Raw genomic sequence first — 11,237 nt, 5'->3', positions numbered from 1 at the left:
AATAATGATAGAATGTACTGATACCAATTTGTACAACAGACCGGAGCCTCGCCAACTATTACTGGGTCGTATGGTGCCCAACAACTGCCACTAGTTGCTCAAGTGAGACTTGGGAGACTTGGAAACAAGGTACCTGATAACAAAATGAAAGCATTTGTCCTCGTTGGGTAACTGTCTTGCTGACGGTAACTTCGCCTCCAGCTCGTGAAAGACGGAGTTGTGACCATCAACTACGGCTTGTTCATGGAAAATGCGGTGACCTTCTTCATTAACGCCATCTTCCTGTTCTTGGCGGTCAAGAAAGGTGCGTCGCATTTTAAGTTTTTTTTTTTTGCTGCTGTCTTTGAGATCGTGGACAAACCGATTTGACACCATTGTTGACTTACCGGTTTCCAGTGTTCGAAGTAGTGTTCAAGCGTAGCGTGCTGGTCAAGAAGCAATGCCCACACTGTAAGGAATTTGTGAAGGGTGATGCAACTCGATGCAGATATTGCTGCTCTGACATGGAGTGTCCTCCAAGTTCGAGAGGTTTTTGGATGACACCTGGCTGAGATTACCGGTCCACCACTCAGTGTTCTTTTAATAAGCTTCTTGTTGAGGGTTATTAAACTTCGCCTACCTGAGTTATCGTTGATGATAAACCTTTTCTTTAACGTTCTAGCACTGCTCCCTCGTCCTTCACCAAAAGCGCGTTTGTATTCTCTGTGTAGCAACCACATCCATGGTCGCTGTAGCTACGGTCTTGCCACATGGTACACACCTGTTGAAAGTCTTGACGCCTCTGCCGCTAGCTGACGAAATCCCGTCCATATATTCAAAGTAAAAGTTTCTCTGGCCCTTCACTATCTGCGCCCTTCATGCGTTGGAATCCGTTCGCTGCATCGCCTCCCCCACCAGAAAATGCGTCGCTGCTTGGCCGCGTACAGGAGCTGGCGAGTCGTGAGCTGGTAACAACGCGAGCGTTGCTCACGGACTTCCAGGAGTTTATCCAGCAGGGCAACATGCTCAACATGGCGGTGGGTCTCATTCTGGGGTCGTCCTTCTCCGCTATTCTCAACTCTTTGGTCGTGGACATTTTGTCGCCGATCATCAGCCTATTTACAGGTATCAAAACAGTACTTACTTACCAACAAGGTGGTTGTGACGAAAAAAATACTAACTCGATACTTTACTTCAGAGCGAGGCATAGCGAACCACTACTGGCCCGTGCGATGCCCGTCAACGACCACCGTGTGCTCCGGAGAAACATGGCAGACGTGGAAGGAAGGTAAGACGGGAGATTTTCACGCAGCTGCTGATAGTCGTGCTCATTCGAATCGACAATGTTTCAGCTCGAGATGCCGGTGCTGTGACCATCAACTACGGGCTGTTCATCGAAAACATCATGAACTTTGTTATCAACGCTCTCTTCTTGTTTATTGCCGTCAAGAAAGGTGTGTAAATGCTTCTGGCCAGTGGTTTGGAAGAGTAAAAAGGAATTAACTTAAAGTGGTGGCTGTGCTTTCTTCTATAGCATTGGAGTTCGTGTTCAAGCTCAAAGTGGGCGTCAAGAAGCAGTGCCCTTATTGCAAGGAGTTTGTGAAAGGGGCAGCCACAAGATGCAAGGACTGTGGCTCGGATATCAGTAGCCAGCCGCGCACTGGAGGGTAAACACACTTGATCTAGACCTTCGACTTGGTAAAACCGCTTATTCAAAACGGATAACTTCACTTTAAGAACCTTCGACCCTTTCTTACACTTTGTCTTGCACCGTCGACAGTCGAGACATTGAGGACGGAGACGTAATGACCGAGGCTGGCAGATCTCGCAGTAAACGCACCGCCTCCATTCGCAATGGAAAAACGGATTTTGCGCACCGCCAGCTTCTCCTGCATATCCGACAGAACTTGGATAGTCGTAGCGTCCAGGTCATTCATGTTGCACATATCCAGCACCACACCGCACGTGGTGATGCCGTTCGCTTTCAAACGGGCCATCTCATCCGTACGATCAACAGGATGCAGCCACTCAAGAAGGCCATCATGATACCGGTGGCCACTCGTTCGTTCTCGTCGTCAATGTCCTCGAGAATGGTACCGACTAGCAGTGACACTTCAGAGCCACTGGAGACGGAGAGAACCGTGCTGGAGCCGAAGACAGCGTACACCAAGGGGGCCGTGGCAGCCGTATACAGGCCGTGGTGGGCTGGGACGTTCATGATCGTCGACAACGATACTTCTTGAGGGATGAGCATCATGGCCACAGTAATACCAGCCACGATGTCGAATTTGAGGTCTTTAGCCACGTTGTACTGCGGCAACCAGCGGAAGATCGGCGCGTAGTGTTGTAGCTGCTGCATCCACGTCCTCTTGGGCAGAGCGAATCGCTCGCTCTCGCGATGGCCCGTCAACTGGCGGATGCACGAAGCCATTGTGGATTGTGGGCTTGGGCTAAACGCAGCAGATTGAGGAATGACTTACTCCGACGTGCATGGCGGACGGTCTCAGTTGATCACGGTGAAGTGGCTCAGAAATGAGCATCGTGACTAAAGAGAGTGTGACACGCGCTGCTAGTTTTGGAGAGGGAATGGCCGCCGGTTTGACGGTCCTTGCACACCAATGAAGGCGACGGGCTCAGTCGAGGTGGCGGCGTGGGATATTGAGATTACTGACACGTGATCGCCAGTGCTGGAGTGACGAGCGCCATGCGGTCTAGGCCAGCTACATGTACACTGTACATTGTACAGTATTGCCCAGGCCCTGCACATGGATGAGCTGGAAGATCTGACCTTGCCGCAAGGTCAAAGCCCTGTCATTGACAGTGTCAAGGCTGCTGGTAGGTTGAGCATGAACTTGTTGCTTGCTCGTAGGATCTTTGACGGATGCAAATTCACCATGGACAGTGTCAGCAATGCAACGCCGGAATGCCGAGGGAGTGCGTTATGCGTTGTCATTGGTGCGTATTGTGCCAATGCAGTCAACAGAATACAGCACGTCAACGGGTGAGCGCATGTTTGCGCATTAGTCTCCTTTTCTCTTGATGAGGCGGGCCACTTTCGTCTACACATGCTCCGACCGGCGAGAAGCTCCAGCTTAAAAGTCTTGACGAACATCCAGATTTCGTACATTCATTTATTACAGCGACAAAGTGTCAATTCTAGGGCCTCTGCTAAATGCTGTGCACTCTTGAAGACCGCGTTAATGCCTGGTTCTCGTCAGGCATGTCTTCTTCGCGGATAGCCTTAATGGCTTCTGAAAATCCAATACGAGCGTCATTGTGTACGATACCCACGAGGAACTCTGACGTCTGCAGCAAATGTTGGAGTCGATCTCGCGCGTTCACAATCGCCAGCATGATGCCTTGCCCTCGAAGTTCCGCCTTTAAATGCTTCATCATCTGGATAGTCGTAGAGTCCCAGTCCATAATGGAACCAGCGTCAATCACCACGCCACGCACAGCCACACCCTCCGTTTCATGACGCTTCCTAACCTCACGCTCCACCACACGCTCAATGTACTCACAGTTGGCAAAGTACAAAGCGCCTTCCACACGGATAGCTACGACATCCGACAAGGAGCGAGCAGTATCCGGATGCATGTCCAGCTCCACGATGCGGTTTTCTCCCGTCTCGGCATCAGTTACTTCGCCCAACATGGATACAGTAGGGCGGCGGGTCTTGTAGATCACAGCGATCAGAGAGCAGAAGATGGAGGACAGAAGACCGGGGAGCACGCCGAGTAGACACGAGAGCACGAACGACGCCAGCCACACGTAGAATTCGTCCCTCTTGACGCGATACAGCCACTTGGCTTCTTTCAACTCGATAAGAGAGTATCCTGCGACGATAATGATCGACGCCAGACTCGCCTTCGGGAGATAGGCCAATGCGGACGTGGCCGTGTACAGCACGAGTACCACGACGAGCACGGTGATGACACTCGCGAGTTGCGTTCGTGCATTCTGCATGTTGACAGCTGTACGTGAGAGGCCGCCCGTAGACGGCATTCCCTGGAAAAACGAGCCAACGAGGTTTGAGAATCCGAGCGCGATTAGCTCCTGGTTGGGCCGAATCCTGTAGCCTTCCTTGATCGCCAGCCGCTTCGCCATAGCGACACTGCACATGTACGAGATGATGGCGATCGAGAGCGTGTCAATGAAGAGATGATACAGACGATCAGCCTCGATGATATTCTCGCTGAATCCATACCAAGGCCTCAAGGGCGCTGGGTATCCGCCAGGAACGTCTCCAGCTAGGTTGAGAGACCCCTCTGGCGCCATGTAGCCCACAATTCCACCAAGTAAGCACACCATAAATGCACCAAGATCACAAACTAACCGGAGTGCGATTAGAACTGCCATCTTGGAGCGCAGCAGACGAATTGACGTCGACGACGCAGCCATCATGCGCCCAGTTAAAGCAGTTGTCGAGTCTGACTCGGATCCTGTCTCGGACTTCGCAGGAGATGCAAGTTCCTTCACACGTCGTTTCATTTCAGCTTCGGCTTTTGATTTGGCTTCAGCGCCATCGTCCTTGTCGTCGTGGTGTCCAGGTCGCTCCACTTTCGGTTGAATTGGATTCATTCGAGGCAGTGGCGGACGAGCTGAACCTGTTTCATCCGAGCTAGAGCGAGGCATTCCAGAAGCCCCAGCACCATCTGGTCGAGTGCCAAAATCCAGAGGCCTCTCGATAGTAATATAGTCTTCATCTGACAGAGAGAACCCCACACCTTCATCGTCCAGGCGTCCATTGCGATTGCTACGAGTAATTGCAGCCAAGTCTCTCTGACGACACGACCGAGCCAAATCCAAATCACTCGAGCCAAGATCCCGACTATTGCGCGCCGACGACCCCCAAGGTGACGACAAGACGTAGTCACGACGTCGCAGAGAGCCTGTCGTGAACACGGCCGGTAAATCTGCCCACCTCGAGCCACGTGGAGAGACCGACAGCCCTTCCGCATCCACTCCAGCGTCATTCTTTCTGGCTTGTCGCTTCTTGGGCTTAGGGACGTCGCCCAGCTCAATATCTCCCTCGTAACTCGCAGCTCGTCGGTCGTCCTTGGCATCTTGGCTGTCCTCTTCATTCTCGCTCATGTCCCCGTTGTCTCCACTAGCAGAGCTCACACTCATCGACAGTTGAGTCAAAGCTCTGGACGTCTCAATGGCGAACTGGTCTTCAAACTCTTCCTCGACCCTCACCAGCTCCTTCACCACTCGCCTCTTCAACTCGTGCATCCCTACTAGCACCATAATCGAGAACGCTCCCACGGCAAAGCTCAGTCCATTGAGATCTGGGAAGTGTTGAAACAAATCCAATACCGTCAATACCGGTAAATCTCGGCTCTTGACTTCCAGTCCCCACCAGCTCGCGACTTGGGACAACATGATGAGTACTCCTCCAGCCGAGATAAAGCCGCCCATAACGGGTCTAGAGAAGAAATCTGCAATAACGCCAAGTCGGAACATGCCCATAAAGAGCAGCACCACGCCACTCAAGAAGCTCAGTAAAATACCGGTAGCGATCCTCTCTTCTTCACTCTCCACCTTCTTGATAGCAGAGCCGACTAGAAGACTCACTTCCGCTCCGTTGGCCACCGATAGTACCCGAGATGTACCAAATAGTGGGTAGATCATGGGTACAACTGCTGCTGTGTAGAGCCCGTAGATGGGGGGTACCCCCATGATGGCACTGAGGGACACTTCCTGGGGTACGAGCATGAGTCCGACAGTAATCCCCGACACCAAGTCGAACTGCAAGTCTTCACGGATATCGTACGAGGGTAGCCATTCCAAGATGGGCACATGCTGCTTGAGGAAGAAGAGTAACCGTTGTCGGGTGATGTTCTGCCGGGCCTCGCATGCTGACGTCCATAGCGACGATAGTAGAGCTCCAACGCAGCTGAGTGATAGCTCATCGGAGGAAGGAGACGGTGGGGTAGCTGACGGCGGCATGGCCAACCTGTGACTCGCCCTGGGAGCGGAGAACGCGCGTTGAAGGCGAAGTGCTGCCGAGGAGTGTGAGGGTCGGCTGTCTCTTTCGCAATGAGCATATGATTCTCCGGGCAGGCATGCTTCCATGACGTATCTTTCAGCTCGATACCTATTTACCTCTTCAAAGAATATGCTGACATTCTCAGTTCCCCTTATATGAAATATATGCATAAAAAACTCTTCATGAGGTCACACTATCAATAATGTCGGACGTCAGGATCAAGCAGGAGCGCACCAATGGCTCCAAACCGAACGGCGATGGCGACGCTGCAGCGCACAAGGTAGCGCGGTATTTAGTGTCTATAATCGCCCACTCCAATACTAACCAATCTGTTTGCTACGTTCAGGTCTCGGAGGCGTTCCAAGCGGCAGTTGGGGAGGACGAAATGGACAGGAGCAACGCGCTGCTGATGCACGCATGCAATTGCGATGACGCGCACTGCCGCGACCCACAGTTCCGAAGTTTGTGCTCGCACATGAAGCGGTTCCTACGTACGGCCTGCTGGGCCTCTCATAGCGAGAAGTGGCGCTCGTACCCCATCGGCAATGCTGTCATTGAGCTCTTCGCGTATCATGCGCTCCACTGCCAGGCGCTGCAGTGCAACGTACCGATGTGTCGACAGCTACGCGGCCAAGTGTTGCTGTGATAGTTTTCTCTCTCATCTCTGCAGGTACGGGCTAAATATTAACACTAAACGTCTTCGTCCTGGTGAACGATGCTGTGAGTTGTTAATGAGATCACCAAAGGTTTGTCGCTGCGTAAAATAACACTTGGACCTACTGTCTGCAATCCTTGTCCGCTACTGCTAAGCTATTAAATACGCATCGAATGAATGTTGCGTGTTTGACGCGGCATTGACGCCTGCTGTCAATCTCATCGCCGTTACGGTACCCCCAAATAGGTAATGTATGAATCGATGCCTGCCTTCAGAAGCATGAAGCAGACCGAGTTGAGCATGGACAGCCGCGCCTCCACTGCGCCAACTCCGAAAAGAAAGAAGTGGTTACCGAAACAAGCTTCCGAGGCTTCAAATCTACTGCGCCATGCTTCGAGGAATAGTGCCGATTCGGTAGCTGTCGATCGCCCCCACACGTGCCCGACACCTGCCCTGACTCCGCAGTTCCATTGGAATCTAAACAACTCGGCACTTGAGACGTTGACTACGTGCCAGATTGAGCAACTTTACGGATTGTTCAAGTTTTACGACTCCTCCACCATTGGCGACACTCTCCCGTCCATCAGCTGTGCACGACTTCAAGAGATCCTTGGCGATGCACGGCTTCTAAGCGACCACTCTACCGATTCGGCCGAGAAGAAGCTTCATGCTGAATCCGTCGAGCGAGTCTTTGCCCAAGCAGCCATGGGAAAAATGCGAGTGTATCTCGATGCTGACGGCCAGCCTGCTCTCACATTTCCACTCTTTTGTGGGGCTCTATTGAACTGTGCAATGCTACTGAATCCATCGGCACGTCCTGAGACCGCCTTACAAGAGATCCTTCCAATCCTACTCGAAAGCTCCAGCGTGGACGGCATTGCGACTTCAACTGCGAAAGGCTTGCTACGCCACTTCTCTTCTTACGGTTCAGCGTCGCTTTGGACGCCAGAACAGTCGCAGCTCTTCCACACACAAGACTCGCATCAAGATTTCCGAGAGCAATCAGCATTCCAGCAGGTCATAGCCGACTGTGCACGGGACAGGAAACTCGAGGAACTGAAACAAGAGAAACTGAGAGCAATCTACGACATTCCTGATCGACTGGTGGCGAGTTTTCACCCCGACACACTTGAACGCATCGTGAGCAAGTTCCACGTGTTCGATTTCAACGATTGTGGCGCAGTACCGCGACAAGAAGTCTTTTCGTTGCTTTCGTGCTTGGGCATGCGAGTAGATCTTCCGGACCCATACACAGTTCTAGCTAAGCTACCCAACATCGTGTCCAGCGACGCTAACAGTGGTGAACTCACGCTGGTCCAGCTGCTCCAAGTCGTAGAAGTAGCCCGGGAAGCAAAACGACATTCAGCTACGTCAAAACTCGCAGCGATCAAAATCCGAGTGGATCGAGCAGCGACAGCAATTAAAGGCAGCATTGTGCCAACGACTCCCGTGCTTGCGCCTACCGTAGACGACGCTAACAGTACCAACGACTCACGGAAACCTTCAGCAGGTACCAGAAGTGGCAGCAATGGATCTTCTACTGGTACTCGAGACCGTGGAAGGAGACAAGCGGCGGCTGCCATTAAATCTCGCAAATCGATACTTGCCAATACGGACGCAAACGCGGCAAGCCAACCACTGCTAAGCAGCAAACACCAAAACTCGAAAACTCACCTGAACCACGTTTCCAGCAAGAAAAGAACAGGGACACGGAAGAAGTTGACGATGACGAGTGATAAGATCGAAGCTTCGGTAGCCGATTCGGACTACGAAGGGTCCGTGATGCAAACCCAGCGCTCCGTCACAACAGCTCGCACAGTTACTAAGCGTACTGAAGACCCCAGCTTGGACAATACGTGTAACAAGACTGCAGTAGACAATCAAGACCAGGCGGTTCAGTTGGAGTATGTGCCTCGTGTTATGACTGTGCAAGTGTGTGAACCCTTGAGTGCAACTAACAAGAAGAAGATCCGGATCTTCTTGCTACTCGGTGGAGACCATGATGGCGCTATCTACTGCACAGTTTCACTTGCATTCGCGACGAGAAAAATTGAGGAAAGCGAAGGAATCTTCTACTCTACCCAGCAAAGCGGAGCGACACGCACAACACCCGTGCTCCCCACTCAGCACACACTTATCCATGCGCTCCTTTTGTTGAAGAAGTGCGTGCTGGCTAAATTGGAAAAAGGTTACGAGTTGCGGCCCGAGAGCCAGCTTGACATTGTAGATAAAATACTTCAAGCTCAAAGAGACCGTCAACCTCACTGCTATAGTCCTGTTACCAAGAAAGTCAGCAGTGACACAGTTGCAGTATTATCGACGTCGTCGTCGCTAGATTTGCAGACAAAGATCTCGTCTCGAACATCCGAAAGTGCCAATAGGTCGTGCTTAGGACCACGGAGACTTCCACCGCACTCCAAACCGAACGACCACCGGTTCAACCTTCCGCATGACTACAAACAACTCTTCGCTACGTGGGACGTTTCCCAACACGAAAACTATGCGTGGATCCACGATGTCAACAGTGCATCTCCCTTGAAATCGGCATTATCGACGCCAAAGTTGAACCGGAAGGGCCTCCTGTGCCCCCTTCGACAACCATTTCAATAGACGTGGATTTACTTTAGAAGTACTTCGAAGTAATAAATGAAAAATTTCGGGGATAGGAAATGACGAAGTCCTGGACTTCGACATACACTTTTGTTTTGATTTTGGTTGGCATTGATACAATCTTCTCGATTACTTGTACTTGGACACGGAACACTGCCCTCTCCACTTGGACGAATATTTTCCTTTGCCGCTCAAATCTGAAAACACGCCACTTTGCCAGAGCGTCTGAATTAATAAAGAATCCGTTTTGCTGCCAAATTTACCTAAAACAAAATGTGCAATCTTTGTGCTAAGAAAATCCTCTCAAAAATGCAAAATAAAACCGCTAAGCCTTTATTTTGTGAGGTGCGGTACTTGAATTAAAACCCTTTTCAAAATATATTATTTCAAAGACGCAGGGCTATTAATATCTACAGAGATCGATCAACAAAATCCGAGATAGAGCAAAGATAAATAGGCTCACTTGGTGTAGCCAATCAACAAGCTCTATTTGGGAAACGCGAGCCCGGTACCGGGCTAAAATACCGGTAAAATAATGGAGCTAAAATCTGGGTCACTAAATATTGTCTGAATTTTGTCTGGTCCTAAATTATCCTGTAAGCTTAAGTCGTTCACATGTTAACCAAAACCCCAATTTGAGGACACTATGACCACACCACGCGTCCGGTTCAATTGGGAGGACGCGGTGGCGCAAGACCGCGATTTGCAGCGCATCGACGCGTTCGTGAAGCTCACTATCTCCAAGTTTCCGGGACAACCAGCGCCGCGGGCGAACATTGGTCGTGGCTCGCGCTATCAGCCAGCACCACCTGCCGTTAAGGCAGAGCCGCCCCGTAGGTTTCCATTTCTAAGTGACATATCACATTTCCATTGTCGATAATGTGATTTGTAACCATATATTTCTTATTATGTCCTAACTGCCGCAGCAACAATGGTCACCACAACACCAGCCTCCAATGGCTTCACCAATGGCACCACCAACGGCAGTAGCAGCTCAGGCGGCTCGACACCACAGTTTATTAACCTTCGTGACTACCAGAGCGAGTCGTCTAGCGAGGTGGACACACGCGAGGTCAACCCTATGGACGAACTGAGCGACTTTGAAGGGGACGGCCCACAGCAGCAGCAACAGAGTCCCCAGCAGATGGAGCCACAGCAACCAGAACCGCAGATCGAGCACGAAGAGCAGGACGTGGATCATTCCAGGGACGTGGAGATGGAGGAAGAGGATGAAGAAGAAGAAGAGGAAGAAACCGCGTGTGAAGTCTGCAAGAATTCCGACCGAGAGAATGAGATCATCCTGTGTGACGACTGCAATGCAGAGTATCACATCTTCTGTCTGCAGCCGCCGCTGTCTAAAGTACCAGGTGAAGATGAAATGTGGTACTGCCCCAAATGCAGAGTCAAGTATCCAACTACGTCAACAGCAAGTGTCAAGGAGGAACAAATGCGAGCTGCTGCTGAGAGTGAGGGGAATGCGACAACGGACGGTATTGAAGCAGCAACGCCGAAGCCGCCTCAGTCCATTCCAGTTCCTGATAACACTCCAACGGAGAATCACCCCACGTCGATACCGGTATGTTGCAATGGATAATCGGTTATGGAGTGCTGTTCTGATGGTGATGTTGCTGAACAGATCGCACAGGTGCTGGAAGGAGACCCGGAGAAGAGCAACCTGCTGCTGGTCCACGCTTGCAACTGCGACGATGTCAAGTGCACAGACCCAGAGTTCCACGTCTTCTGCCCACACATGAAGCGATTCCTGCGCAGTGTGTGCTGGGCGTCCCACAGTGAAAAGTGGCGTACCTACCGACTAGCGCGGATCACGGCCGAGTTGTTCGCGTACCATGCGATGAAGTGTACGCTGCCGCAATGCAATGTGCCGCTCTGCGTCAAGATACGCGAAGAAGAAATTGTCTAAGGCCCCAGTATAAAGTCAAGCATCCAGTAAGTATCCAGAAGAAAGTGTTTTTTTTAATGAATCTGGTTATTGCTTTTGCT

The 11,237-nt window shown here is 51.3% G+C and overlaps 6 protein-coding genes across 6 annotated transcripts in view; 4 read left to right on the top strand and 2 right to left on the bottom strand.

The window, feature by feature from the left end:
* PITG_20254 (large conductance mechanosensitive channel, putative) overlaps positions 1 to 551 on the top strand; it is a gene marked incomplete at both ends in the record, with an annotated part of 1,566 nt that extends 1,015 nt beyond the window's left edge. The window contains 3 exons of the mRNA XM_002895500.1: positions 40 to 162; positions 202 to 304; positions 397 to 551. Coding sequence (XP_002895546.1) covers positions 40 to 162; positions 202 to 304; positions 397 to 551 — 381 coding nt within the window. The remainder of the gene's footprint in view (positions 1 to 39; positions 163 to 201; positions 305 to 396) is intronic.
* Positions 552 to 857: 306 nt separating this feature from the next.
* PITG_20253 (Large Conductance Mechanosensitive Ion Channel (MscL) Family) lies at positions 858 to 1,650 on the top strand (the record flags this gene model as incomplete). Its single annotated transcript, XM_002895499.1, has 4 exons — positions 858 to 1,104; positions 1,178 to 1,267; positions 1,332 to 1,433; positions 1,514 to 1,650. The coding sequence occupies 4 exons, from the start codon at positions 858 to 860 to the stop codon at positions 1,648 to 1,650; spliced, it is 576 nt and encodes a 191-aa protein (XP_002895545.1).
* Positions 1,651 to 1,963: 313 nt separating this feature from the next.
* On the bottom strand, positions 1,964 to 2,410 carry PITG_20252 (Sulfate Permease (SulP) Family; the record flags this gene model as incomplete). The annotated part of the gene is made up of 1 exon (XM_002895498.1): positions 1,964 to 2,410. One exon carries the CDS (start codon positions 2,408 to 2,410, stop codon positions 1,964 to 1,966), a length of 447 nt encoding a protein of 148 aa, XP_002895544.1.
* Positions 2,411 to 3,147: 737 nt separating this feature from the next.
* Positions 3,148 to 5,931, bottom strand: PITG_20251 (Sulfate Permease (SulP) Family; the record flags this gene model as incomplete). Its single annotated transcript, XM_002895497.1, has 2 exons — positions 3,148 to 4,580; positions 4,632 to 5,931. The coding sequence occupies 2 exons, from the start codon at positions 5,929 to 5,931 to the stop codon at positions 3,148 to 3,150; spliced, it is 2,733 nt and encodes a 910-aa protein (XP_002895543.1).
* Positions 5,932 to 6,173: 242 nt separating this feature from the next.
* PITG_20250 (uncharacterized protein) lies at positions 6,174 to 6,905 on the top strand (the record flags this gene model as incomplete). Its single annotated transcript, XM_002895496.1, has 3 exons — positions 6,174 to 6,251; positions 6,318 to 6,641; positions 6,718 to 6,905. The coding sequence occupies 2 exons, from the start codon at positions 6,174 to 6,176 to the stop codon at positions 6,615 to 6,617; spliced, it is 378 nt and encodes a 125-aa protein (XP_002895542.1).
* Positions 6,906 to 9,879: 2,974 nt separating this feature from the next.
* PITG_20249 (uncharacterized protein) lies at positions 9,880 to 11,237 on the top strand (the record flags this gene model as incomplete). The annotated part of the gene is made up of 3 exons (XM_002895495.1): positions 9,880 to 10,069; positions 10,163 to 10,812; positions 10,873 to 11,237. The coding sequence occupies 3 exons, from the start codon at positions 9,883 to 9,885 to the stop codon at positions 11,155 to 11,157; spliced, it is 1,122 nt and encodes a 373-aa protein (XP_002895541.1).

This window comes from Phytophthora infestans, genomic scaffold, assembly GCF_000142945.1.
Source record: "Phytophthora infestans T30-4 supercont1.166 genomic scaffold, whole genome shotgun sequence".
NCBI lineage: Eukaryota > Oomycota > Peronosporomycetes > Peronosporales > Peronosporaceae > Phytophthora > Phytophthora infestans.
Note: the sequence above shows the minus strand (reverse complement) of the source record. Positions and strands in the feature narration are given on the sequence as shown.